At 43.8% G+C, this 27,536-nt stretch overlaps 3 protein-coding genes and 1 long non-coding RNA gene across 4 annotated transcripts in view; 1 reads left to right on the forward strand and 3 right to left on the reverse strand.

Annotated features, from left to right (window-relative positions):
• The first annotated feature begins 602 nt into the window (after nucleotides 1-602).
• LOC109525325 (heat shock protein beta-1) lies at nucleotides 603-3,467 on the forward strand. Its single transcript, XM_019885754.1, has 4 exons — nucleotides 603-905; nucleotides 1,584-1,647; nucleotides 1,727-1,850; nucleotides 2,508-3,467. The coding sequence occupies exons 1-4, from the start codon at nucleotides 671-673 to the stop codon at nucleotides 2,793-2,795; spliced, it is 711 nt and encodes a 236-aa protein (XP_019741313.1). The 5' UTR covers nucleotides 603-670; the 3' UTR covers nucleotides 2,796-3,467.
• Nucleotides 3,468-4,176: 709 nt separating this feature from the next.
• Nucleotides 4,177-8,093, reverse strand: hspb8 (heat shock protein b8). The gene is made up of 3 exons (XM_019885433.1): nucleotides 7,576-8,093; nucleotides 5,596-5,682; nucleotides 4,177-4,529 (listed from the first exon to the last, which is right to left on the reverse strand). The coding sequence occupies exons 1-3, from the start codon at nucleotides 7,833-7,835 to the stop codon at nucleotides 4,346-4,348; spliced, it is 531 nt and encodes a 176-aa protein (XP_019740992.1). The 5' UTR covers nucleotides 7,836-8,093; the 3' UTR covers nucleotides 4,177-4,345.
• A 3,566-nt stretch (nucleotides 8,094-11,659) lies between these two features.
• srrm4 (serine/arginine repetitive matrix 4) overlaps nucleotides 11,660-27,536 on the reverse strand; it is a 22,656-nt gene continuing 6,779 nt past the window's right edge. Inside the window, exons 2-14 of the mRNA XM_019885698.1 lie at nucleotides 25,074-25,140; nucleotides 24,256-24,398; nucleotides 20,642-20,758; nucleotides 19,555-19,647; nucleotides 19,442-19,468; nucleotides 18,942-18,995; nucleotides 17,801-17,878; nucleotides 17,001-17,109; nucleotides 13,845-14,122; nucleotides 13,278-13,445; nucleotides 13,093-13,191; nucleotides 12,621-12,770; nucleotides 11,660-12,332 (exon numbers count right to left, since the gene is read on the reverse strand). Coding sequence (XP_019741257.1) covers nucleotides 12,119-12,332; nucleotides 12,621-12,770; nucleotides 13,093-13,191; nucleotides 13,278-13,445; nucleotides 13,845-14,122; nucleotides 17,001-17,109; nucleotides 17,801-17,878; nucleotides 18,942-18,995; nucleotides 19,442-19,468; nucleotides 19,555-19,647; nucleotides 20,642-20,758; nucleotides 24,256-24,398; nucleotides 25,074-25,140 — 1,597 coding nt within the window. The 3' untranslated portion in view covers nucleotides 11,660-12,118. The remainder of the gene's footprint in view (nucleotides 12,333-12,620; nucleotides 12,771-13,092; nucleotides 13,192-13,277; nucleotides 13,446-13,844; nucleotides 14,123-17,000; nucleotides 17,110-17,800; nucleotides 17,879-18,941; nucleotides 18,996-19,441; nucleotides 19,469-19,554; nucleotides 19,648-20,641; nucleotides 20,759-24,255; nucleotides 24,399-25,073; nucleotides 25,141-27,536) is intronic.
• Nucleotides 20,783-23,947, reverse strand: LOC109525341 (uncharacterized). The gene is made up of 2 exons (XR_002170128.1): nucleotides 23,704-23,947; nucleotides 20,783-20,837 (listed from the first exon to the last, which is right to left on the reverse strand). It is a non-coding gene; the product is annotated as an uncharacterized LOC109525341 (long non-coding RNA).

A 27,536-nucleotide genomic window follows, 5' to 3' on the forward strand; every position in this document is an offset into this window, starting at 1 on the left:
TACTTTTTTTTCAAAATGTACTGTAGTCTTACTAAAAATATTTGATTTAATTACATTTTATTAAGTGTATATATTATTTTCGACTAGATTGCTATTTTCTTGTATCTTATGAAATTGGAGTCAGGTCTGGCCGCTTGGTCTGCGTGTGAGCATGTTGGCGTGAGCGGTGGCCTACAGCAGCTTCTCGCGAGTGTTCTCATTTTGGTTTTGTGCATCTGACCACTGAAACCTGACAACAAAGTCACAAGTCAAGCATTTGCGCCATGATGTAATCCATCCAGGAAGTGCCACAGCTGAATGAGGAATGCGTCGCCAACGTGTTGAAACCCACACAGCCGTGACATTTGATTATTAAAAAAAAAAAAAAAAACAAAGGCCCGAACAATAACTCGGTCGGGTGGTTTTTGTGAGCAAGGCCCCGTTCGGCGCCCCCGACGGCAACTGGTTCACCGAGGGCTTGACGGCAAAGGGCGGACCGCGCTCGCTATTTGCCACCGTTCACTGAAAAGTTATAAATACGACTCATTAAGCGCGTGGCCTGCAAATATCGAAAGACGCACGCACGCCCTTCTCATGGGAGCGTCGTCACGCTATATAAACCCACCCCACCATCCCGAGTCTCATTCCCTTCGGCATTTTCTCTAAACGGAAACGAGAGACGCCAAAAGAGATGAGCCAAAGTTCCCAAAACGAGGGCTGCCCGCCCACACATCAGTGGTGGAAGCATCCTGATGCGGGTATGCCCCCGGTGCTGACCTCCTGCACGCCTCTCTTCAAGCCTCACATCTGGAGGCCCGAAATCGACAGCGCTGGGGAGCCAAGGTGGAGGGTCCACCTGGACGTGGCACACTTTGCCGTCCATGAGATTTCCGTCTGCGTCCAAGATGGTTTTCTTCAGGTCGCAGGTGAGTTCATGGCATGTTTTTTTTGTTTTTGTTTTTTTTTTTGGGGGGGGGGGGTTGTTTTGTTTTCATGTGTCCTGGCAAAAAGGGGTAAACTTCAGCTGTATCGGTCGGGCCCCAAAACCAAATTGTTGAGCAACCTTGAGTTCCAAAATAAATGTGTACCGTGAACCCGTTCTCAAAGCTAGGCTACCCTAACACATTTTTGATGCCAAAAAACTTTTTCGGATACTTTGAAATTGACATTGTTTTTTTTTTCCCCCGTTTCCAATCGTTTCATTAATGTAAAATGTAGTGTGTCATTTTTTTTAAAAACACTGGTTTTTATTTTACTTGAAGGAAAGTGGGCGGAGCCTGGCAACCTTTACACGTTTTTCAATTGTTTGTATTTTTTTTCCAATCGGGACCAGATTTGGAAGACAGGTTGACGACGGTAAATTGTGAAAATTGTGAGTTTTGCTCATGTGGTTCGGGCGGCGTCGACGGTGGGAAAAGATGGAAGACGAATCCTTACGTTAATTAACTCGAGGTTATCGGGCCGATAAGGATTCAGCAAATCCAGCACATTCGTGTTATCTCGTACGGCGTTTTCACAATGAAGCGATCCAGATCAACGATAAAGCCAACGCAGCACATTGGGGAAGAATTGTAACGACTCGCTCCGCCATTTGTGTACCGCAGGGAGACACGAGGAGCGGCCCGACCGGGACGGATTTGTCTCCAGATGTTTCACAAGGAAATACAAGTACATCAACTAACACAACCGCTTTACTTTTCCGCATTGGCGAAGGACAATTTTGGGCCAGCGTGATTGTCTTCTTCAGGCTCCCGGCGGTGGCGGACCTACGCAAAATGGTCTCCTCGCTCTCCGCCGACGGCATCCTGACCGCCGAAGTTCCGATTCCTGCTGACTCGGCTCCTGCCGCGAGCATCGTCATTCCGATAAAGGTGCGTAAACGCCTCGGCTTCTTTCTGAGATCTGAAAAAGCCTCAAGGTGCCAAGTAGGAAATCAAACAGGAAGTCGGCCATTTTGGTTTGTAGCAGACGTTTGGGACAAACGCCATGGTTCATGCCTCAGCAAAGGTCAAAAGTCAAAAAGTGCTCAAGTGGAGCCTAAATCTGGTTTAAATCTTGAATTTGGATTTCTTATTTTGCCCATGAAATCGACAATTTGACAAGTTGTCGAAAGTGTGCATCTTGCCACTGACATCCAACGATATTATCCGTACTTTCTCTGAATAAAACGCAGCTCGTAGTGGATGAACACATTGGCCTACTATGCTACTGTACCTCAATTTGGGTCAGCACAAGTAGTGCATTTCATGAGGTGGTGTACTAAGTTCCACAGCCACTTGAAGAGTACTCTTTTTTTTTTCTTATGACAAAATAAAAAAGTCATTGGCTTCAGCAGGAGGAAGGACAACAAAACTCATCACTCACGCATGTGCGCCTCCAATTGGGGGCCAACATCTGGAGGGCCGTCCACGCCGATGCCTGTTCATCTCTGCCCTGCAACGACATCCATCTTAGAAAAAAAATCGAGTGCCTGCGCGTTTTTTCCAAAACATGACATTTTTTGCGCCGTCATGCATGCCTGAAAACAGGTGGAGGTCGACGGCGCAGGAGAAGAAGAAAGCCTGGACAGCAGCCCACCGGCAGAAGCTTCACAGGAAGAGGAGTGCGGCGGACCCCCGTGCCAAGACCAGGAGGACCGCGACCGGGAGGACGAGGAGAGCCAGCGAGAGCCGGCCGCTGAGTCGCAGCCTTCAGATGTCGACGCCGCAGAGATTCTCGGGAATGATTGGCAGGCGCCGGCCCAAGAGGATGAAGAGATCCAGATGCCGCCGCCGGTCGACTCCGCCGAGGAGGCGGCCCGGCCCGAGGAGGAGTAGGAATGGTCTGGTTACCGTGGAGACGTCGTCATTAAGCCTTAAATAGAGCATACTGTGATCGAGCTACTTACACAGTGGCGCCTTGACATGCGAGTTGGATTCATTTTGTGACCACACGCTTCATTTCAAACACTTGCATTGCAAATGATCGTTTCTCATTGAAAGAAATGGAAGTGCCATTAATTCGTCTTGGCGTGACTTGCTTGTACAAGATTGCTCCAGGTGTGCATTTGTTTTCGTGAAAGCCTGGCTGTGGATGCTATGATCAACAATGACTTCTCAGCCATGCGGCTTTCTTGCTACGGTGTGGAAAAAAAAAAAACCAAAACATTTTGATCGACATTGACTGCGAATGTTGTTCATAAAGACAAGATGCTTGACTTTGCATTTCGGTTGATTGCAAACACGTTTCTGAAATATACAGCTAATATCAATGGCTCGAAGAGCACTGCATCCACGCCAAAATGGCGGCAAAGTCACAAGTGTCAAAACGTCCGTCTAGATGTGACCGCTAACGATCTGCGCCTGCACACATCCATGACGGAAAACTCAATCGTTGAGCCATTCGTTGTTTCAAGACATCGCTGTACCTCCCGCCGCACACTTTCACGCTTTCTTTGGCGCACCAATAAAGACATACCAAGTCCGATCCAAACGATTGGAGAGATTGTGTCTGTCTTGCATTTTTCTGACCGTCAAAGAAAGCAAGGTGGTGACCGTGGCTGCCTTCGAGCGCCCCCTGCTGACCGGCCTCCACTGCTCCAGCTGAGAACGACACCACAAGCGAGCAATGGCTGTATTGACAAGCAGAAGCGACATTCAAAAGTCAGCTGGGGGTCGGGTGGTGGGTGGGGGGGGACAAAAACAAACAGAAAAAGCACAATTTGTCGATTTCGAAACAGGGTGGCGCAGAATCGCGCATCAGCGGCACCTCCGGCAAAACGACCGACATGTCAAAAAAAAAAAAAAAAAGTAAAAACTATATCAAGGTTGGTAGACATCAGCAATGAATAGCAATGAGATGAAGATGTTGCCATGGCAACCCTGGAGTCATCCAAAATGATTGACACATTGACCGACCAGACTGCCACAGACTTTCTAAAAGATACAAAATTAGCCGGATGACATCTTTTATTGCAACAGAAATTCCTCAAAAAAAAAAAACGGCGCATAGAAAAAAAAACACTCCACATTCCAATGAACAATCCGGATGAATTCTATTTACAAAAGAGCGCACACAACAAAGGGAGAGGTGGGGGGTCCTTTTTCTCCAGCATTTAAGCAAAAAGAAAACAGGGCCCCACTGATGAATTGGCCGGGGGCCGATTTGACTGGCTGATTTGTTGTCAATATTTTTCCTTTTTTTTTTTTTTTTTTTTTAACACATTGACACATGACAGCAAGGAGTGGCGCCAAAATGTTCATATCAATTCTTTGGATGATGTCATGGTATTGCGCAACAACGTGCAACCCTGTTTAAAAAAAGCAAATCAAAACATTTCCTATCATCTGCTACAATGGAGGTAAAGAAGAGAGTGGGCGGTGCTTGTCTAGTGCACCGCCGCCTCTTGGAGCTTCAGGGCGGAGTCGGCGTCCTCCTCAGGTGGAGGCGGCGGCGGCGGCGCGTCGTCGCTGAAGAGGTAATACGGCGGCGTTTGGCGAGCTTCGATGATGAGCACGCCCTCGGGAGAGAGCGAGGCGAACACCGTCAGGGGGTCCACGTCCGTCGGGATCCTGCCGGGGGAGCACATGCGGCACATCGGTTGCCAGGGGAACCACGACATTGCGTCACGTCAAGCACAAAATGTGCCAGAGTGAGAGAAAAGGCCTTCCACACAAATCAAAGTTTTATTTGTAAACGGATGACGTCACATCGACTGCGGTGTTAAGTCTGAATCTTGTTGGATTTGGAGAAAAATTCACGATGAGAGCAATGCCGGGGGGAGGAGAAATTTCAAGATTATTACATCATATTGATCAGATAATATTGAGGAGGTGTCAATGTTTTGCGTAACATGAGAAAAAAAATTCTCTCTCTCTCTCTCTCTCTCTCTCGATAGATAGATAGATAGATAGTTGTTCGGGTGGTTTTGTTTGTGACCAACAGGTGGCACTGTAGGGCTCCTCCTGCAGTGGCACACCTGTTGGTCATTGTTTCATGAGTGTGTGGTTAAAAGGACTCCCTGCCCGAACAGTCAGCGTCGGGTCATTGTGTGTCTCTGTGCACGTGTCATGTTTTGTTTTCTGTTTTAGGTTTTTGCGACTTTGATTTCTTTTGGTTTTTCTGGACTTTAATTGAGTGAGATTTTTCAAATTAGTTTCTCCGGTGTTTTTTACTGTTTGCAATTTTGTCACTCCACCCTGCTCCTCCCTGCCTCCCTGCTTTTTGGGGTCCTCCAAAACTACCACCTCGCAAATCGTGACAAAAAACATCTCCTCAACCCCAGTTGACATACAACGCGTGGGTTTTACTCGGGCTTCCTCCCGCATTCCAAAAATGGCCCGAAGGGCTTGAAAAAAAGTTGGAGCGGAAGATATCCGTGCGAAGCCTTTGCCAAATAAGGTCGCGGACGAGACGCTTCTCCCTGGCGGGTCAACGTAAACATCAGCCGACCTGGAAACGGATCCTCATCGCAGGAAAGGACGAAGGAAGGAAGGAGCGCCAGACGCTCCAGTCGCAACCTCGCCTCGGTTATTTATAGCCGTGACTCGGGGGAAGGGGGGAGGGGTGACGACGGACGGGACGTATTTATATCATACACACACGCACACACACACACACACACACTTATCCACTCACTGGATCTTCTTGGTGAAATTCTTTGTGACGATTCCTCCTTCCTCCTGCTTCTCTTCATGTTTTCCTGTCGGGAAGAGGACAACAAATCAATGCTTGAAGAACACAAAACCACCGCAGGTGTTCATCTCTCTCTGTTTTTTTGATTTTGTCTTTTTTGAACGCGATCACACGGCCTCAGCTTCTCCCTTCCCCCCCTCCTTCTTCCAAGCCCCGCTGATGTCTTTCGTATCTGTCAGGCCGGCGAGCAGCTGCTTAATGTCAAGTGAGCCGCCGGCGACGTGGGCCGCCTCAACCTCGTCGCCTTCCTCGAGTGCTGGGCGCACGTCAAAGTCTCAGGAGAGGACACTCGGCTCGCCTGCCATTTCAAGCGGCGCGCTGATTTGCGCGCTCCGTCACGGCGGAGTGAGAGCGCACATTCCAAAGGTGCTGCGTAACGTGTTCTGGAAGCTTCTGTGCGTGCGTCGCCAGCAAAACACATGCAAAGCGCTTGGGGAAGTGAGTGACACGAGACAACAACTTGCACAAGTTCATCCTGGAAGTCCAAAATGAGCCGAAAAAGGTCCCTACCAAGGTCAATAGAAGACTTGCTGTAAATTTTGAGAGTTGTTTTTTTTTTTTGTGGCTTGAGCCATGACAGACATATGCTAACCAAATGTCATGTTGCCAAGTAAAACTGGCTGTGGGGGGCAAAATTTTGGAATCATTAAGGTGACATAAGTTGTCTTCGAGGCGGACAGACTGAAAAACAAAATGGCAGACTTGCCATTGCATTTTCCCGCAAGGCTTTTTTGGTGGGACTACACATGACACACACACACACACCTGCCAAAATTGATGCTGCAAAATGAATTTCCCACTAATATTTCCCAAATCAAGTCAACAAGATTTCCGGACTGGTCTCTGACTGTTGCTGCTCAATTGGGGTCTTCCGCTTCTTCCCGCAAGCCTCCGAGCACGTTGTTGCCACACTTTTAGAATGAGGTCGAGACTCCGGTGACAGCTGCTGACTGAACCGCCCAACTGGCATACCATACACACAAAGTCATGGAAGGGGCACCGGGGGTGGGCTGCGGGGTCCCTAGAAGTCGCCAAAGCGTTCAACCTTCCCGCAGTTCCGATCTCCGACAAAGCGCGACTGAACACGACGAGCGCAACGCCAACAACTTTCCAGAACATTCTGTCCTAAGCGTTGACGACAAGCGAGCTGTTTGTACGGGTTGGCTCGGTCGTGGCCGCCAAGGGAACGGCAGCGAGGCTCGAGGAATGCGCGACAGGTGTTCGAGTAACAGCAGGAGAGAACTTTGGACTGTCCGTCTGCGAATGAGAAATCGTTCGGCAAGCAAACATGCTCGCTGCAACCGGTCGCTGGGCAGATTTCATGCAAATCTGCATGGGCCAAATAATCAATCAATACACGTAAAAGTGGCACAGCCATTAAAAAAGAAAAGAAAATTCCAACAAATTAGCATTTCACTGAATCCTAAAGTTATGAATTGTCGCAAAAATAAATTTGAATTTTTTTTCATGAATGAAAAATTGGAAACTCTTGAATGAGAAAATTCTCACGTTTTTTATTCTTTATGATTGAACAATTGCTTCAGATTTAGCAAATTACAAAAATAAACTTATCTTGAAGAAAAAACATTTCAAGAATAAAATAAAATAAAATTTTTTGGGATTAAAATAAATATGATTTATTTTGTAATTAAAAAAAAAACGCACATTTGAGAAAATCGTCAGGGTGCGATTTGTTTTCACTTCATGATTTTTTAAATCGTAGGAATGTTTTATAAATTGTGAAACTAATCTGTAATTTTTCGGGGGAAAAAAAAAGCCTTGACAAAGAAAAAAAAGAATGTTGCGTCCAAAACATTGACGCAGAGATTGTCCATTTTTACAAGTTGTGATACCCAAAGCAAACAGCAACAAGAACAACTTCAACAGAGCAAGAATAAGAGGGGGGGGGGGAGGGGGGCTCACCTGACACTTCCACAATGCGACCGCCGGCGTTCCGGGAAGGCCGCCCGCAGGCCGCTCCCGAAGGGCGGCGTCGACGAGCCAAGGCGGGAGCTCAGCCGGCCCGGCCGGGCCCAGCCGGGCCAGTCCATGGACAGGTCGTCCGGGAAGGACGGCATGCCAAAGTCGTCCTCCGCCAGGAAGCGTGAGGCCATCGACTCGCCGAAGGGGTCGCGCGGGAACCTCTGCCGCCCGCCCACGGTGTAAAAGTCTCCCTCCGCCATGTCCGATCCAAGTCAACAGAAGCTCGGCAACTTGTCCAGCGGCTGGCGCATCGCCGTCCACGTCCAAAGCACCAAAAAAAGGAGCCAATGGCCCACCCCTCCCGCGGCTCTCCTTTTATAGCGGCTCCACTCTCTGGAACGTACTGGAGGAGTGCGCAAGACTGTAAAAAAAATAAATAAATCACCCGGCAGCCACTTTCCAAAGTCCTGGAACTGTCACGAGAAAGCGTCAACAGTCAAGGAAAAGCACTTGCGCTCACTGCGACAACTATTCAGATGGCGGGTTGTGAGTCAAATCATGTTTGTTTGTTTGTTTATTGAACATATATAAAACATACAATAACATGACAAAATGCAAACAAAAATTATGAAAGGAAAATAAAAGTAAAAGTAAGTAATACAAACATCATCACAGTTATATGTTCAAAGGAGTAGGAAGAAGTATACCACTTATCTAGTCCTACCCCTTTTTGAGCAATAATGTATATTGATCATTTCCAATACCAAAGAAAAAGAAGAAATCTAAATTTCATCAAATACTTTTACCCTTTTGTGTACTATGCTTATCTATTGATACACCTTTCGGTTTGTATATATGTATCATTATTCTTTCTACTTTTTATATCAAATGACTCATATTCATTATATATACCACATTTCTTGAATACATTCAATAAGTTGTTCAAAATCCAGAACAAGAACAAACCATAGTATTACTATATTTTATAAGTACCAGTATGTAAAATTTATCTTCTTAACTTTGTTTTATGTAGTTTTTTTGTACTAATCTTTTGAATTTGTTTTTGAACTCGTCCAAAGATTTACTCATTTTCAGATCCATCTCAAGCTTATTCCACAGATTAACTCCTATTACTGATACACACCTTTGCTTGATGTTTGTTCTTGTTCTGGATTTTTTATATTGATTAATACCTCTTAGATTATAACAACTATCTCTGATTTCAAAAAGCTTCTGGATATTTTGACAAAGGAGATTGTTATGTGCTTTATACATTAATTGGGCAATTTTGAAGTCAACCAGGTCATAGAATTTCATTGTATTTGATTTGATGAATAGTGGATTTGTGGGTTCGATATATTTAGACCAATTGATTATTCTGATTGCTTTTTTCTGTAGAGAAGAAGTTGATTTAAGGCCGCGCAACGGGTGCGGAGGAGACACTTTTTACAGCGTTGGCTCCTTTGCATGAATGAGTCACGCCGGCCAGAATAGAAGACGAGTCAAGCGGTTGAAGTCAGCGCGGCAAAAGGAACACGCCTGGATTTGCTTTCTTACCTCCATAAGAGCATTTGCTCATCTTTATTCGTGACACACACTCATTTCACGCCGACGGAACAAATACAGGAGGATTAGGGCCACCATCAACTGTACACAAGCAAAGAGAACAATTACAATTGGACAAAAAAACAAAAACCAAAAAAAAACAAAGACAATTTGCATAAGATTGACATAATTCATTCTTTTGGTGGGGATCCACTCTTACTGGCTATACATCAATGCCTATTCAAAAATGTTCTAGGTTTAAAATATAAATTATTATTAGTAGCAGTAATAATAATAATCATAGGTCCTTTTGGTGGGCCAATTATCCACACAGGAATTTGTCATTTCGATGAAGTATCTTCTGGTAAGAGATCAATTTAAAACTTCAGAGAACTGCTGATTGTGAAACACTGACAAAGTTACAGATGGATATTTTTACATTTTTCGAGTTATTCTTTTTACATTTACAGTAAGATTGTTCCATACGGACCAGCATTTACATATTTACAGTTCATACAGAAGCATATTTACACCAACGTAATTACAGGACAGTGTGACAAAATGGAAATAAATAACCTCATTCCTCTGTGAATATATGTGTGTGTGTGTGTATATATATATATATATATATATAATTTTTTTTTACTGGCACACAAAAAAAAAATGATTAGCTAATTTAGCGCTAAAGGGATTCCTCTGAAACGCTAAAATAGTACCTCTGTGGTTATTTGGTATCTTCACGCAACTTCAGTCAAAAAAAGCAAATAAATGGCAAATTCTTCGCCCCCCCCCCCCATTTTTTAACACGAAAGGGTTGGCGCACAAGCTAACCGATTAGCCTGCTCATTGATGTGCGAAACGGAGTGGAGGCTTTACGCTTACCCGCTGACGTAGTAGCGAGGCGTTTATTCAGTGGATGGTGTGCAAACTAACAGATTAGCCCCGCTAGCATCTATGCTAACTAACACAGAGCCATTCCAATTACGTTACAAGACAGTATCGAGGTGGCTATACGGTATCAAATCAAATGTTAAATTACTTAATTTCCTCTTTTTTGGGGGGGGGGGGTTAAAAAGTTCGATCAGATCAGTCCGCTAGGTGCTTGATTAGCTGCCAAGGTACTATGCTAACTCAGTGCATATTGATTCCTCACATAACTCTCGCGAGAAACTAAATAGATCACATTTGCTGCTGTAAATTGGGAATTTCTCCATTGTGAGACAAATAAAGTTTTTCTTATCTTATCTCAAATTCCTTATTTTCATTTTATTGGAAAGCAACGCTACACAAGCTCATGGAGTCGCCCGCTAGCTGGTACACGAACCGGAGCACAGGTGATACGCTTAGCAGCTGCTTCTTCTGAATGTCAAACTATTTATATTCTTTTTGAATAAACCAAAAGGTCAACTGTTTCTTTTTTCAAATATTCATATTAAGAGCACAAGAATAATTTACTCGAGGGCTGTCATAACCGGAAATGGACATGTTGCCTAGAGAGCTTAGCCACGACGACAAAGCAATAAGCATTGAAATAAGCTATAAATATGTATGCGGTTGGATATACTACATTAATATTCAATAGGATTCAAACACTCTGAACATGAGCGACGCTGTTTATTCTGCTTGCCTTCCACTCCTTTTAATTTTTCTTTCCAATCGATTTTTAGGAATCCTGCGCCTCTTCTGTGGCTGCGATGACATTTGGATTGTTTGCAATCTACCGCAGGAGAAATTCTTTGACCATTTGCGCTTCCAGATGCCATTTTGTCTTTTCCCACCAGCTTGAAAGCAGGAAAATGGCCATCGCGTTTGCAATCCGTCGCTCGTTCTGTACTCCGTGAGATAAATCGATGCATCGCTCGCCATATAAATATTTTCGTGATTAGGGAGTATTCGATTCATCATACATCACTGTATAAAAATCCTTAAAAATGATTTATACTTAATCAACTGCATAGTCCACTTTATGAAAATTGAAATATGGATTGGTGCAACTATCTCGGTGGACAACATAAAAAGTACCATTAAAAAGCTCAATACAACTGAAATGCTGCTTTTGGAATATTTCAAAGGAATTTGGACCTTGTTCACTCCCGACATTTCGGTTCACATATCAGTCAAAATCTCTCGGGATCTTACTCCCATAAGTGCCAACAATTACATCAAGGTGAGCGAAGATAAGCAAGTAGGAATTCATAGCAGTTCCATTGTTATAGGTGTACAATAATAATCCTTGAAAAATGTAAATCCCCCACCGCCCCACCAAAAAAACCCAAAAATCTCTGAGCCCAGTTATCGTGGCTTTGGCATCCAGCAAAATTAAGACGAATCCTGCTCGCATACTAGCCAACATTTGCTTGAAGTCAGACCAGCCATTGGCCCCAAAAAATTAGATTCTTGATTTGGATTATTTTATGGAGTCCAGATATCATCAAACACGATCTTCTTCTCAAACATGTCAATAATCCCTTCATGATGAAAGCACATATGTAAGTGGCAAGTCAAAGCAGAAGGATTCTTGCTCGGGTGTGATCATTTCCCCCAAAATTGTTGGATTTCAGAAGATTTGGAAACATTTTAGCACGGATGTGGTGGCTGAGGCACTGCTGCTCGGGACCTTGCTATCCTGCCTCGCAGCAGTCCCTCAAAGGTCAAACGCAGACTTGCAATCAGCAAATCAAAGCAGCTGGGTCCTCACAACGGCCGACATCATGCAATCAAAATCAGTCGGGATGTTGCTGTAGCCCGGACAAGGTCAACCAAGTCCGCCAACTCGCATGCTTTAGCACTGAGACGGAATTTGAGCTGCCGTCTTCAAAACATCCTCAACCGTTTCAAAGCGACATCACAACACACAACATAACACACCCCTGAAGAGGACCGAAAACCGAGCGTTGAAATGTGTTTACAATGAAAACCAAACAGCAGCAACAAGGCGGAATTGCCGTCGAAATAGTCTCTGGGTGCAAATTGTTTCGACTGATTTGTTGAGGGACAGCTAATACCTGCTGGTACTGCGCTGGCGCGCCTCAAAGCTCCACGAGGAGCTGCGACTGTTGCTCTTGCAGGCCAAAGAGGAGGAAGAGGAGGAGGAGGAGGAGGAGGACACGCTACGGCGGCAAAGGTGGAACAGGCTTCTGGGTGACGGGGCGCTGAGGCTGCTGCAGGACGAAGGGCTGCGGCGAAAGTACGGGACGGGCCTCTTGCGGGCGCTGCGGACCACCAAAGGGGCAAACGTCTGAGAAGCGACTTACCGAGGAATGCAGCGCTATTTTGCACCACTCTCTCCACTTTGCTCGACGTAATGTAGGTGAAGCATATTGAGTTACATTGCATCCGAAATGCACTATAAAACAGTGAATCTCTCTGTTTTTTCTGCCTGGGTATCGGTAAAGGTCTAAAAAAACGTCAACAATGTTCATTTTTTGTTAAGCACCCCGTATAAGTTATTTTTTTTCACTAATTAGTATATGTATTTGTGGGGGTGAAGATTTGCATACCTGGTGATCCGTCTGGCTTCCAGGTGGCTGGGCGAGTCCCTCCTCCTCTTCCTCACGGGGGAGTAGGACTTGCGTCTTCGTCTCTTCCTGCTGATCTTGCGGTCGCCGTCCGTCTCTCGAGAGCTCGACGCTCGCTTTCTGGATCGCGATCTGCGGAGGCCGACGGGTCAGTGGATCTTGGTTTTGTATTTTCGGCCACTGATTTTCCTTGAGGTGTGCCACAAGGCTCGATCACAGGCTATCATTTTATTCTCCTTTTACATACGGGATCTTTGCGAAAAATTGTCAAATTGACAATAAATGAATAAAGTGCATAAATCTGATCTAAGTGCATAACCCATGTTCTCATTTATGTATTTGTGATATACGTTAAGTGATGTGTACTGTATGCTGCTGACTATTTGGCCTGGTCACCATTGTTATGAGACCTCGCCTTCAAGTGTTTTCTCTCAATGAAAAATTTCAATTTGACCTGCGATGTCTGAAGTAGCTTCCTCTAGAGCTGACGCTGCTCAAGCTGCCCCGCCGCTGCCTAAGATCCAGCGAATAGCTCGGCGAACGCGAGTAGGAGCTACAATGACAGCCACCAAAAAATCAACATCGCCACAACAAATCGTCAACTGCGTTTGCGCAACTATTTTAAAAAGCACTTCGGACCTGGCAGATGACAGCGACGAGCTTGGAAGCCGCCGTCCGGAGTATCTGGAACTTCCCGAGGACATGCTCCTCCCGCGCCGGCGATGCCACTCGGGGCTCGATCGTCCCCTGGAAGACATCCGTGGCGATCTCACCGTGTCGAATCGACATCCCAAAGCCTCGTGCTCTCTGTGAGGAAAGCACATTTCAAGTTGAAGACTTCATTCTCGCCAACCGCATGAGATACACGCCAATGTTGCGATCTTACAGGACGTTTGGGTATCCCTCAAGGCTCATTCCTATGCCCGGATGTTTTCACCTTACACATGCAATAATAGTGCTTTATCCTACCAATATACTGTATGCTGTCATTGTAGTATAAAAATAATGTACATATTTTTAACAATTTTTAAACATGGAACAATTGAATCGTGCCAATAATTTAACAAAAATGTCATATATTGTAACAATTAAACTTTTTGAGGTTTTCCGAGTGACAATTTGAATGCTTAGCGGAGTGAAGCGAGGCAACCATTTGAAAAGGTGTGGCCTGTTCACTGAGCCCAGGGACGGCTAGCACGACTTCACCTCTTGAGGAGAGCGGCGCTCAAGCCGTCTTCCCCGCCGACTTTGCACAAGGAAGCGTAGCTGGTCACCGAATTCCCAGAGTCAGAGACGTCATCGTCCCTGTCGGCGAATGGCTGCTTGGCCGGCGACGGCAAAGCACGCCGCCGCCGCGCCTCACTCTTGTCGGCCACGCCCGTCTCACAGGACGGTGGCGATGAGGTGTCGTTACCGGAGTCACAGTCGTGCGACCGCTCATCCTGGCCGGACACTTGTCCTCGGGAAGGCTTTGAGAAGAATGTCTGTAGGCAGACAGAAGCAGCCGACAATCACCGGTTTGAGCGGCTACACAGTGAAATCATCCTCATATTCCTGTGAAAAAAACACACTAGAAACAGCCCCCCCCCCCCAAAAAAAATTACTTATCGGGCCTCCTCAAACTTTGAAGCGCTCAAGAGACGTCATGCAAATTTGAGGCATGCAGTCAGAATAGAGTAGAAAAAGCGCTCTCGGCTAAAACACTGACAGTGGTGCCTTGACTTAAGAGTTTCATCCGTCCGTTCCGTGACTAGGACTGCAACTCAAATCACTCATATCTCAAATCAGCTGTGCCCGCTTAAATAATCGGAAATGTCATTAATCCGTTCCGACACGATACCAAAAAAATGTTGTGGCAATATACAGTATAGTAATAATGTAAGCAAATAGTTTTTCAACTTCTCTCGCCGTCTGCCATAGACATTTCAGTTCGTCATTTGGAATCCATCCACTGACAAACGTGTAGTATTTGTCAAGAACGTTTTCCAACTGGAAGGTGTGGAAAAGATTCCCGCCCAGCTTACTTATGAAATGGTTTCTTCGATATAACCGTCATGGACAACAGATGATGGCGCCGCTTCGCTTTGGATATGAGATCAGCACAGCTTTTGAGTGGATGGTCAAGACTTGGAGATGAATCACAGTTCGAGAAATGCCAACAAACTAGAAGGTGAACAAGTTTAGGTACCGGACACCCCGACGGAATATGTATGGTAAAGAACAGTATGGTGTTGCGGTACTTCAAAGAAAGTGTCTCATAACTGGAAAAAAAACAGTTGGAAGTGAAGAGCAAACGACATGTAAAAAAGCCACTGTAGTTCAACTCCAGCCGTGCGGTGAGTCGGCGTCGCTCAGCGTCGTGCACGTCTTAGTTGTAAATAAAAATATATTTTACTGGCCAAAACTCAGTGTCTTTTTTGTTGTTTTATAGTTTGAGGGTGTTACAAAAGCAAAATATATTGATCAGGGTTAAAACAGTTTTATTACTGGTCCTTTTTATTTTGTTTGAACTTCTTTTACATTCACTTAGTTTTCATTTGGTTTTAGAGTGAGTGTATTCGATCTTACGAAAATGCTACTTATATTTGCCTAATTTATTTGATCAGTATTTCCTCCCTCTCAGAAACAGTTGTTAACAAGCAGCGCCCAGTCTGAGTGACCAAAGTAGCCCTCCGAAAAACTCGTAAGTCAAGGGACCAGTGTTCCTGAAAGGAAGAGAAAGCAAACGTGTGGAAACAAAGAAAAATCTAGCGTCTACCACTCCCCAAAGGAGACGGAAAAAAGAGGGGGTGCGTCGGCCCACAAGCCTGACTGGATAAACACACACCACAAAACGGGCTCTCTATGTCGCAGACAAAGAAAATGGCGAGGTGCCATCGGCGTAAGCTAAAGCGAGGCCTCGCTAAACGAACTTTTCCTTCTGCCATTAGCCTAGCCTAGCCTAGCCTAGTATGAACAATCCGCGGGGGACAGCATCCACTTACCAATCACGATTTCCTCCTTAAGTAGGGAAAGTGTAAGAAAAAGGGGGGCAACATAAGTGCATCATTAGAGAAGTGAATTGGCAAGAAAAAGACAATCACTTGGACTTTTCTGTTTGTTTTTGTTTGTTTGTTTTCTTTTCTTTTGGGGAGAGGCACGGGAAGCCCTTTCTGATCGCGGGCAAGACAATACACCAAAATTTGGTGAACCTTGTTTGAACGAGTGTCTTCTCCGCCCATCGGCAATTTCACATGATGTGTGGAGACCGCAATATCTTAGAAAATAGTCACAGATGTAACCAACATCAAACCAGAGAGCTGTCCATGAAGGAAAAAAAAACAAGCAATGGAAAAAAAAAGTCAGTTGCTCCCATCAACGCTGTTTAGATCATAATTTTGTCAGGACTACAAGTGTAACAAACAGTTTTTAATATTCAGTGAATCTATCAATTTTTTTTCAATGAATTGATTACTGTAATCAGATTCTATTTTTATTTTTATTTTTTGCATCCGTCGCCTTTATTCAAAAGCAGATTTCAAACTGAAGGTAAATTTAAAAAAAAAAACACGCACGTTGTAATTTGAACAAAGTGGTAATGTTGCCTTTTTTTTTTTTTTTTTTTTCCCCAAACCCACCAAAACCGAAACGGAAATTGTGAAGAGGCTCCGTGGGAGATGATAAAAGTCGATGCTGGACTAATTACGCTCCCAATTAGCCGTGCGTCCATTCCTTTTTGTTAGTCCAATCAATGACGACAAATGTTGAGTACAGGTTGCGACCGATTCAGCAAAAGGGGAGCGAGTGACCCTCATTTGCATATTGGATTTCCCACCAGCCAATCAGTCCCACTTAGTGTTTGTAGCGCGCAAACTGTCAACTGCGTCCGTTTCGCAATTTGGCGACACGATTTGCCCACCGACCCCGAGACCCCGCTGACTGGGGATTCCTTTCCAGGCTCATTTTGTTTTTTGCTGTGTTGACGTTGATTCAGGTTGCTAAATTTGCAAACGTCGGGCACAATGTGACGGCCTCGTGCGTAGGGGGAGCCGAGTGAACCGAGAGTCCCAAATAGAACATTGTGAAAACGCGGCATTTTGCACACAATGCCTTTGTCTTTTTTTTTTTTTTGTTACTTTTTTTGTCAAATATAAGAACGTGACTCCTCTTCCTCCTCGTCATTGAACAACGAAATATTAACCAAGTGTCACCCCATCGTACGTTTCCCTCATAATATTTTCCCCAACGGACATGCTGGTATTCTCCGACACGTTATCGCCACACGCCACAACGACGTCGCCGTCCCCTTTGCCAACGAGGAAAAAAAAAAAAAAAAAAAAAAAATCACAAAAAGACAACGGGAGAGTGAGCAGAAGGACTTACGCAGGCGGCAGAGAGGACGGAGGCTGTTTTTACTGATTTGGAGACGCTGCCGCCGTTGGTCCACTTGGCCTCTGACGTGGGACTGCATTGCTTTTTGTATGCAGAAGGTCTGTAAGAACAGGGCGGCAAAGTATCACAAATGTCATTACCAACCTCCCCATGAACAAGTTGAATTTCCCCAGACGGCCTCAACATTTCTCTGCTGTTTTCCTCGTGAATTTTGTCACAAAACACAGAAAATGTCACTTATAACTGATTTTGGGGATTATTTCTTGTTTTGGATCTTTTTTGTGCTTGCCAAACAAGAACCAACATAACAAGACAGCCCAATTCACACTTTTATTTAAAAAAAAAAAAAATGACGCAATTTAATATGAAACTGCGGATTGATTGAACAGTTAGCACCACAGGTGCAAAAAAAAAAAAAAAATCTATTGAAAATAAATTAAAAATCAGCTTTGTGAAAATTGCCCATCTTGCGAGCGTTTCCTTCAGCACGGCGATAAAATAAGAAGAGGCACCTGCACTTTCTGGCTGCTCCACGCGATAAGACTCATCTTAGCCACAAATTGTTTTGGCATTAAAAAGTCAAATGCTGCGCAACGTCCCCTCACTCACTATTCAAAACCCAATGTCGTGGCTCATACTCACTTTGTATCTTTGAAAAATTAATATCTAGTCATTTGGTGGCGCTCGAGTAATCCTTTCAGATATTTAACAAATCCTTCAAATCCGAGATTAGCGAGCAGGAAACGCGTTGGGAATCGGCTGAAAAGGGAACGAGAGCTTTCGTGTCCTACCTGTCCTCCGCCGATGACGACGGGCGGTCTGACGCCGAGCTGCCGCGGCGGCGTTTCCCCCGCCAGCCGCTCCGAGAGCTGAGGAAACAAACGTCATCGACAGCTTTACGACAATTTCCTCGAGGAAGAAGTTGAGAAATTACGAAAACAACAACAAAGAAGTTCTACTATCAATTTTGTGTGTGCGTGTGTGTGTGTGTGTGTTTGGGTGGAAGTATGAAACTCTATTTTGGGTAAAATAAGTCAACTTATTTTATTGTCGCCCCCTTCATATTTTAAGACTGACTTCACGAGGCTTTTTGTCAATGACCCTCGAAACAATCCAAAATTTGACATGGTGCCCCTAGAGGCGAGAGGGAGTAATGCAGGCATTTCTTCCAGTCGCGATTAAATGTCAACACTCTTACGAGTGACCACCCCCATTCTCACTAAAATTCCGCAGTACTACCGCTTGACAATTACTCCATATATTTTAAAAAATGACCCAGTCTCGATTAAATGTCAACACTCTTACCAGTGACCACCCCCATTCTCGCTAAAATTCCGCAGTACTTTTTTCTTCCGCTTGACAATTACTCCATATATTTTAAAAAATGATAATAATCCTATGGTGAAAAAAAATGAAAGTAAAACAATGCATTTTAAAAAATACAGCAAAAATAACAAAGCTGCTTGAAGACCAAAAAAACCCCAAAAAAACAAAACCATGAACGCTAATGAAAAAAAAAAAAAAAACAAAGCTGGAAAGTCATATCGAATGCAACCTTAAAGTTGTGATATTACAATGAAACGCAATTTTAGGACAAAGCCCCGAGATGAGGGGAGAGGGGAGTCCACATTTTAGAGAAAGAAGAAATTTGGCGAAATGTAATTTGGGTGACAAAAAATATATATATAATAATAATTATGTTGAACAGAATGAAGACAATATAACACGCACACACACACACACACACACACACACACACACACACACACACACACACACACACACACACACACACACACACAAAAAACGAACACACACACACACACACAAAAACCTAGCAATTTGTGCGAGACTTAAGTCAAAATTTGGAAGCACTTAAAAGATTTTTGGGACTGAGGACTGCTTCTCCTCGGAGGGATTCAACCGACTGACCTTCGCTTCCGTTTGCGGCCGTCCTTTGGCGATCGTTTGAAACGCGACGAGCCGCTACAACAAAGACAACAAACAGCTTCAGGATCATCCTCATCATCTCGTGCAAATCATTAATAAGTGTTTTGTTTGGGGTTTTTTTTCCCCATTTTTCTATGACTTGGGCTGCGTTGGGAATCGCGAGAGTGGAAAGTTTCTAATTGCCGACATATGGCGCCATTTGATGAAAAATCACGAGCATTCGCCAAACATTCAAACGCAAGGCAAGCTCACAATCACCGTCGTGTTGTTGAAGTCGGAATTTGTGTGAGAATGAAATCATAGTCGGTCCGAAAGCTTCATTAACTCCTGAACCACTACAACGGCATTCCTCGGGGGCATTTTGGGCCACGATGTGACACGTACATGAAATGTAATCCATACGGAAGTCGTGTACGTGGATGTGATTCGCAACACAGCCGCTGCGTGTAAACATTAGCATGGCCAACACTCAACGGACAAACCTGTGTTTGGACTTTTTGGAGGTATATCTAGAAGGAAGGACAAGCCAGAATTCTCATTAGTTGATCCCGTTAATTATAAGATGCCTGGCTTGCGCAAACGAGGCCACGCTTACCTGTGCCGCTTGCTTTTCTTGGAACTTTTCTTCTTCTTCTTCATCTTCTTCTTTCTCTTCTTCCTCAGCGGAGAGGGGCTGCAAGAAGGCGACCTAAAAGTACAAATGGAATCGTAAGACTCCGTGCAAGCTTCAGACAAGTCGGGAATTTTGAGCGGCACGGCCTTGGTGTAGTACCGCCTTACGCCACAACGTGGGGGGCAGCACCGAGCTGTGCTGGAGGACGCGTTGCGCAATTCAAGGACGAGAGGAAAACCCAAAGAAGGGCCGAGGCTAACTAAACTATAAAAGAAAGTTGCCTTTTTTTTAAAAATAAAAATAAATTTGCATTAGGAAAAAAATATGTAATATCTCTCATAAGCTTAAGTGGACCTAAAGGTACAAATGGAATCGTAAGACTCCATGGAAGATTCAGACAAGTCGGGAATTTCGAGCGGCACGGCCTTGGTGTAGTACCGCCTTACACCACAACATGGGGGGGCAGCACCGAGCTGTGCTGAAGGACGAGCTGCGCAGTTCAAGGACGAGAGGAAAAGCCAAAGAAGGGCCGAGGCTAACTATATAAAAGAAAGTTGCCTTTTTTTTTAAATAAAAATAAATTTGCATTACCATTAGGAAAAAAAATATGTAATATCTCTCATAAGCTTAAGTGAATAAAGCTGAGAACAGAAACAAACAAACAAACAAAAAAGATTTAACTTTTACGAATGATTCATTACAGGGACTTGGCGTTGTAATTCTATGAAAAATAAAATTTCAAAGAATAAAGTACGGAAAATTGTAGGAAATGTTAAAAACGTAATTACCGGTACATTTTTTTACAACAGAGTCATAATTCGGCAGGTACACCACCATTATATTTTTTTCCTGTCATGTTAACATCAGGAGATGTCGTAACAAAACTTTTTTGCGAAATAATATCACTCATGCAAAAAGAATAAAGTACGGAAAATGTTAAAAACGTAATTACAACTTTTTACAACAGAGTCATAATTCGACAGGTACACCACCATTATACTGTCATGTTAACATCAGGAGATGTCGCAACAAAACTTTTTTGCGAAATAATATCACTCATGCAAGTCACCTGCTGGTCAGCCTTTTGCGCTCTGACTTGCTCTTCGTCTTCTTTTTCTTTTTCTTCTTCTTCTTTTTCTTCTTCTTGCCTTTGGGCGGCAGTGACAGGTCCTCGCCAAAGGAGGTGCTGTCGGGCAGGAGAAAGAAAGTCCTTTTTCTTCTTCTTGCCTTTGGGCTGCAGTGACAGGTCCTCGTCAAAGGAGGTGCTGTCGGGCAGGAGAAAGAAAGTCACAACATCAGCAGAAAACCAACGTCGCAATTTGCCCGACATTGAAATTTTAGCCACGAGAACGCCGTCACTTGTATGAGAATCACGTCGCAACTAGCGCGGGAAAACGCTTGTCATATCATCACGATGCAAAGGCGATTTGTACAGTGCTGTGAAATATTATTTGCCCCTTTCTTGATTTCTCTGTTCTTTGCATATTTATCACATGCCAATGTTTCAGTTCATCAAACCAATTTTCAGGAAATACGAAATGCATTTTCGAGATGCCAATTTAATTTGTAAGTCACACAAAAAAAATTAAAAAATCCCAAACTACTTTTGTGAAAAAGTAATTGCACCCATATTAAGAACTAATAGTAATATTAAGAGTAAAACTATTTAAATTACAGAGAATAAAGTAAATAAAATAACATTTGTTCATGTAACTAAGTAATTGCACCCATATTAAGAACTAATATTAATATTAAGAGTAAAACTATTTAAATTACAGAGAATAAAGTAAATAAAATAACATTTGTTCATGTAACTGAGAAAAATTCTTTCCCAATGTTAAATTCCACATGAGACGTTTGCGACATTAACGTACAGGCGCCACTATTAAGCCTTCTTCATTTTGTTTAATCCTCGTGACTCATTGTGCGGATCAGAGAGAGGGGGGGGGGGGCTGCTCCCGACGATTCCCGGCTGCAAACAATCAAAAGCCAGCTTGTCAGCGAGTCTATTTGAGATGATTCGACAGCGATGTGATGATGAATCCCCGTGAAGACGCCAATGATGGCGTCGCGCTGCTCGGAGGCGGCGGAAGGAAACAAGAAATCAAAAGACTCCTCCGCATCATTTTCACACGCTAATTCGATGTGCTCTCAGAAGAGCTGGGTAGAATTATTATGTATAATTTTTTTGCTAGGCTAGCTAGCTTAAAAAAAAAAAAAAAAAACACTCACGATTTAGAGCATAATAAAGCCGTAACATAAGATCTAATCAGAATTTGTCCAAAAGTCAAAACAGCATTACCAGAAAAAAAGTTAAGACTTTCCCAAGAGGATGTTCGATATAATCCAGGAAAAAGTCTGAATTTGTACAATAATGAGGTCGCAATCTTACTAAAAGTCTGAATTTTCAACCATTATAAAGTTATAATATTACGAGAAAAAAAAAAGTTGTACTTTTGGACAAGAATGTAGCTTTTTACCAAACAGGTTTGTAACAAAAAGGCGATTTGAATCAGAAAATCACTGTGGATGAGATGAAACAAATCATTACATTTTGAAATTGTTGCATCCTTGAATCGTATCGCATGTATAAGGTGCGTAGATATGGAGAATCGCATGCAATGGCCCTTTATGAAAGATGCAGACCAGTTCTAAATCGGTTTGACGTTGTTGATGATTTGTGCTTAGTTTGAAATGACTTAACGATTGTACAATTGCGTCAGAAGATTGGCAGGAAAAAGTCAGACCATTGAACAAGAACACAGCTACGTATATTTAAAAAAATGATAAATATGCAATTTGTATTTGAGGTAACAGAATATGTCTTTACGTGAAAGGTAAAGAAGACACAGACAGCTGATTGGAGGAGATGACATTCACAAGTGAGCAATATACTACATTTGTGCCGGTCCGTCATTCGTCAGCGGCCTGGACACCTGTCCGTCACCGTCAGTCTGTCATTATTTCAAGCCGAATCAAACATATCCACATACGGGAAGAAGATAATCACGAGTGCCTACAGTGTATTGCCGATGGGCCCGGATGTATGTGGGCACAAAATCAGATCCCAAAAAAGAGCAAGTACGGGTGGCAAAGTGCTTCCAGTGACAAAAGGCGCCTTCTTCGCAAATGAGCCTCGTGGACGTCCTCGTCAGTTTGGGAACATGAAGCGCGCCAGTGCATTTCACGTAATTAGGCTCAGACAGCCCCAGTAGCCTCCAACGCTAATCACAACACTTTGTCACTCATTAACGCGCACGCGGAGGGGGGGTGGGGGTAAGTGAGTGAGAGAGAGAGAGAGAGAGAGAGAGAGAGAGAGAGAGAGAGAGAGAGAGAGTGTACGCGTGTGTGTGTGTGTGTGTGTGTGTGTGTGTGTGTGTGTGCGTGCGTGCGTGTGTGTGTCCCACATCGTTTGCATCTTATAGTGCCAGTAGCAAAGTTTCTTTGGATGAGGTGGCGCAAAAAAAAAAGAAAGGGGTCCATTCATTTTGCCCCATTCGACGCAAAATCACAAAGGGTGAGGAATGAAGATGTGAAGAATAAAACAAACATTGCGATATTTGGATCATGGAGAAAAAAAAATCATTGACAAGAAAATAAAGGCCCTTTCGGAGGTTGGGCTGTTTTGGGAAAAAATGTCTTGACGATACACGCACACACAATGTATTACAAGAAATTTGTCCAGGAATTATCGTCAAATCCTGTGTCGAAATACGCACCCATGTAGAGAGAGAGAGAGAGAGAGAGAGTGTACGCGTGTGTGTGTGTGTGTGTGTGTGTGTGTGTGTGTGTGTGCGTGCGTGCGTGTGTGTGTCCCACATCGTTTGCATCTTATAGTGCCAGTAGCAAAGTTTCTTTGGATGAGGTGGCGCAAAAAAAAAAGAAAGGGGTCCATTCATTTTGCCCCATTCGACGCAAAATCACAAAGGGTGAGGAATGAAGATGTGAAGAATAAAACAAACATTGCGATATTTGGATCATGGAGAAAAAAAAATCATTGACAAGAAAATAAAGGCCCTTTCGGAGGTTGGGCTGTTTTGGGAAAAAATGTCTTGACGATACACGCACACACAATGTATTACAAGAAATTTGTCCAGGAATTATCGTCAAATCCTGTGTCGAAATACGCACCCATGTAGAATACAGTGTCAGCGTAATTAAGTCGTTTTTTTTTAGCAACCTTAACCAGCGACTGAACCTTAGTTGACGACGCCGTTGTGTCGTCCCAGTCGATAGGAAGTCGCAGCAATTTGTGACGACATTGCCTCAGAGTCTGGACAGCGAGTCAAGTCAGCCATTACGATGCAACACGCTGCCGGAAACAACTTCAAAGTAAAAGTATACTGAGGCATTGATGTCTATTATTATTATTATTCGGTTGCTTTCGGTTTATTTTGAAGTTGGCCTTCTTACCGCGTTGGCGGCGTGATGCCGTACCTTTGAACAAGGATGTAGATATTACAAAAAAAAAAGCCATAATTTGTGTAATAAGTCGTAAAGTCAAAGAAATTTGGACGAGAATGTGCTACATGTACCAGATGAAGCAAGTCGTACTTTTGAATGAGATATAGCACAAGGAAAAGTTCAATCATCAAGTTGTAACATTACAAGCAAAAAGTCCAAGTGTGACCGGGCTGTTTTTTGTTTTTTTGTTTGTTTGTTTTTAACCCTGGAGTCGCTCACCTCCTGGCCCGGTGGTGGCGAAGGCGGTGGCGAAGGTGGCGATGATGGCGACGATGGCGATGGCCCTTTTTCCCGTCAGTCGGGGCCACAAAATGGTCTGCAGCTGTACGCTTCTTACGGGCGCCGTCGGCAACGTCGCCTAGCTGGAGGAAAAATGAAAACATCAGCAATATTACAGAAAATCATCCAACTTCATTTTTACACGAATTTCAACTATTTCTTGTAATATTATGACTTCAGTATTGCGCAAAGGACACGTTTTTTCATGTAAGATCTACATTCTCATTTGAAGGTAATTTATTTTTCTTGTGATACGATGACTTCTTTGTCGTGCAAATGGCGACCATTTCTTGCACTATATCGTATCGACATTGTCGTTCAATAACGTGACTTTTTTCTCATGTTACTACGACTTCATTTTCAAACAAACTACACCTTTGATTTGTCATATCTACATTCTGATTTGAAAGTATGAATTTTTCCTCCTAATGGCACAACTTTCTTTTTGTGCTAATTATGACTCTTGTCATGTTAAGAATGATTTATTTGACAAATTACGACGTTTCATATCAACCCCCTCGCTCAAAAGGATGACTTTTGTCCAATCTCAATGCTAGAACTTCATTCTTGTACGCATTTCACTATTTCATGTCATATTACAACTCCATTATTACACAAATGACATTTTTTTAATCCAATCCAACGGTAGCAGAGCACTGAAAGTGACTTTTTGAATGCCCTCTATTACGATAAAAATAAATAAATAAATAAACTGTACTGTCCTATTTTAATTTTCCTTTTGGCGGGCCGGGTGTCACCTTGGAATCGGCCGCCGCGTAGTCTGTCCGACGGTCGCTCGGCGTTTGGTCGGCCTCCGCCTCTGGACTGAAAGCAAACAAAACAAGCAAAGTGACGGAGTTAGTTGTCGTGCAGTCGATGAGGGTTTCAAGCAAGGGTGAATGTATCAAATTATGCTTTCCAAAAAAAAAAAAAAAATGTTAACGTTTCAAACAAAAATTAAAGTTTCAAATTTGGGTTTCAAACAAGAGTTAATGTTTAGAATTGCGGTTTCAGCAAGATTGCTGATTTCAAATGAGGGTTTCAAGCAAGAGTTACCGTTTCCATTTTGGGATTCAAGCGAGAGTTAAGGTTTAAAATGAGGGTCTCAACAAAGATTTTGGTTTCAAATTACAGTTTCTGGCAAGTGTTAGGGTTTTAAATTAGCTTTCAAACAAGAGTTGAGGTGGCCAACTTCAAAATCCACCTTACATAACAAATAAAATATATCAACATCAATGCCTTGTAAGGCTTTTATTTTGAAGTTGTTAGCGGCAGTGTGTCGCGACGTAACGGCTGACTTGACTCGCCATTCAGACTGTTTGGGGCCATTTGCTGTCACAAACTGTTGCCAGCGATGACGACGACACAACTTTGTCCCGAAATAATATTCAATCACTATTTAATGGCGATTTAACCAAGCAAAAGAATACACATATATAATTGGATACAAATATCGGATTATTTGACAGACTTTTCAGTAGGATATCTGAATACCAAAATATTCGATAGTTGAAGCCCTACCCTGAACTCAAACCGGTTGCACATTGCCGATGTGGCGGCGGGCGGTGGCCGCTGATTGCCAGCCCAGCTTGTCTTTACCAAGCCGTCAAGCCAAACATGCCTCCAATTAGGAGGCCCTCGAATAAAAATCGCTTTAATTGGCCGGCTGACAGTTCAGAGTTCAGCACTGAAAAGGAAAGTGTGGGGGAAAAAAAGAAAAAAAAGAAACGGCTCCTCCCACTCGCTGCAATCAGCCATCTGGCTGTGACTTCATCATCCAATTAAAGGAGCATTTAGCAAACTCCTGCACGGAAATGTGAAAACAGCTTCTGCTTTGTGTGTGCGTGTGTGTGTGTGTGTGTGTGTGTGTGTGTGTGTGTGAGAGAGAGAGAGAGAGAGAGAGAGAGAGAGAGAGAGAGAGAGAGAGAGACACCGAAGCCAATTTCAAATCTTGACGGAATGTCAACGCGCACCTCCAATTATTCCGCAGCGTTGTGTTCTCTTGTTGCCATGTGGAAGTAATCCCTGACACTTCAAAAACAAACACACTTGCACGCATGCACGCCCCATCACCGCTTTATTTATTTATTTCTGGTCAAGGCACCAGAATCGAACCCATAACCTCTGCACTGTGCAAAGCAGTCGATCACCGTGGCGCCCGGGAAGGCAAAATTCCCCGTCTGCCCTTGGGAAGTTTCATGACCTTTGTGTCAACATGAATCAAAAGGGTTGTGACAGTGTGACACCCGCAGTCAAGTTGAAAGTGAATCTGTGACGGGACACTTAAAAAGGACTCAAAAGCCGACATCACGTCGCAGGAGCCGGTTGTTGCCGGTTGCCGGTGGCCGGCCGGAGGTCACCTTCTCGCCGCCGGAGCGACGATCAATGAGCGCCTGACCTTGGACTCAAAGCCGGATGACAAATTGCTTCAGGTGGCCGCCGGCCGGCGGGGGGGAGTCCATTACGGTTTTATGGAAAGCAGCTTCATTCAATTTGTGGGAGATGATTTCACGAGGCCTCAAGTGGCGACGAGGCCGCGGCCAGCAAGGTCCCTTTCGCACCCTGCCCAGGAAACGATCGCAAATGACAAACTTGTGGCAGACAGGAGGCGCCTCCAAATATGAGTGAGCCCCTTTATCAAGGTCAAAGATGTCGTACGGATGATTTACTTTTTTTTTTTTGCTTGAAAGATACAGTCCGTTTAGCTTTATGCTAACAAACAATGCAAAATCACATAAACAGGCTAAGGAAGCTAGCATCAACATGATGTTAGTATACGCTTGTAAGCAATGGATAGTTGAACACAGGCTATGATGATTATTTTGGCGCATTGAGGCTTAGCAGCTGAATAAATCACAAATTTCAAAGGCGATGAATAATAGTTTGTTTTTTTTAATCGTCGTTTCAAATTGAATCAAAACAATCGTAATTATTATCATGTCCATAATCGTCCAGCCTTAGTTCACCGAGTGTTTGAAATGGTAAAAAAAAAAAAAAAAAAACTAGGCAAATGTAGTTCCCTCACAGAACCTTGAAGGTTTGCTTATCTGAGGCGTGTGTCGTCCTTTCAAAACGCGGCGGCGGCGGCTCATGTGGCCTCATCTCGCCATCAGTGAGGCGAGCTGTCACTCAGCCTGGAGGAGCCTTCCCTTCCTCCCTCCTCATTTCCGAGTCCATCCTCTGCCTCCTCGGCCGATAACACATTAGCCGGCTAATCTCCC

The sequence above is a fragment of the Hippocampus comes genome, unplaced genomic scaffold (assembly GCF_001891065.2).
Source record: "Hippocampus comes isolate QL1 unplaced genomic scaffold, H_comes_QL1_v1.1 scaffold78, whole genome shotgun sequence".
In the NCBI taxonomy this organism is placed as follows: Eukaryota; Metazoa; Chordata; class Actinopteri; order Syngnathiformes; family Syngnathidae; genus Hippocampus; species Hippocampus comes.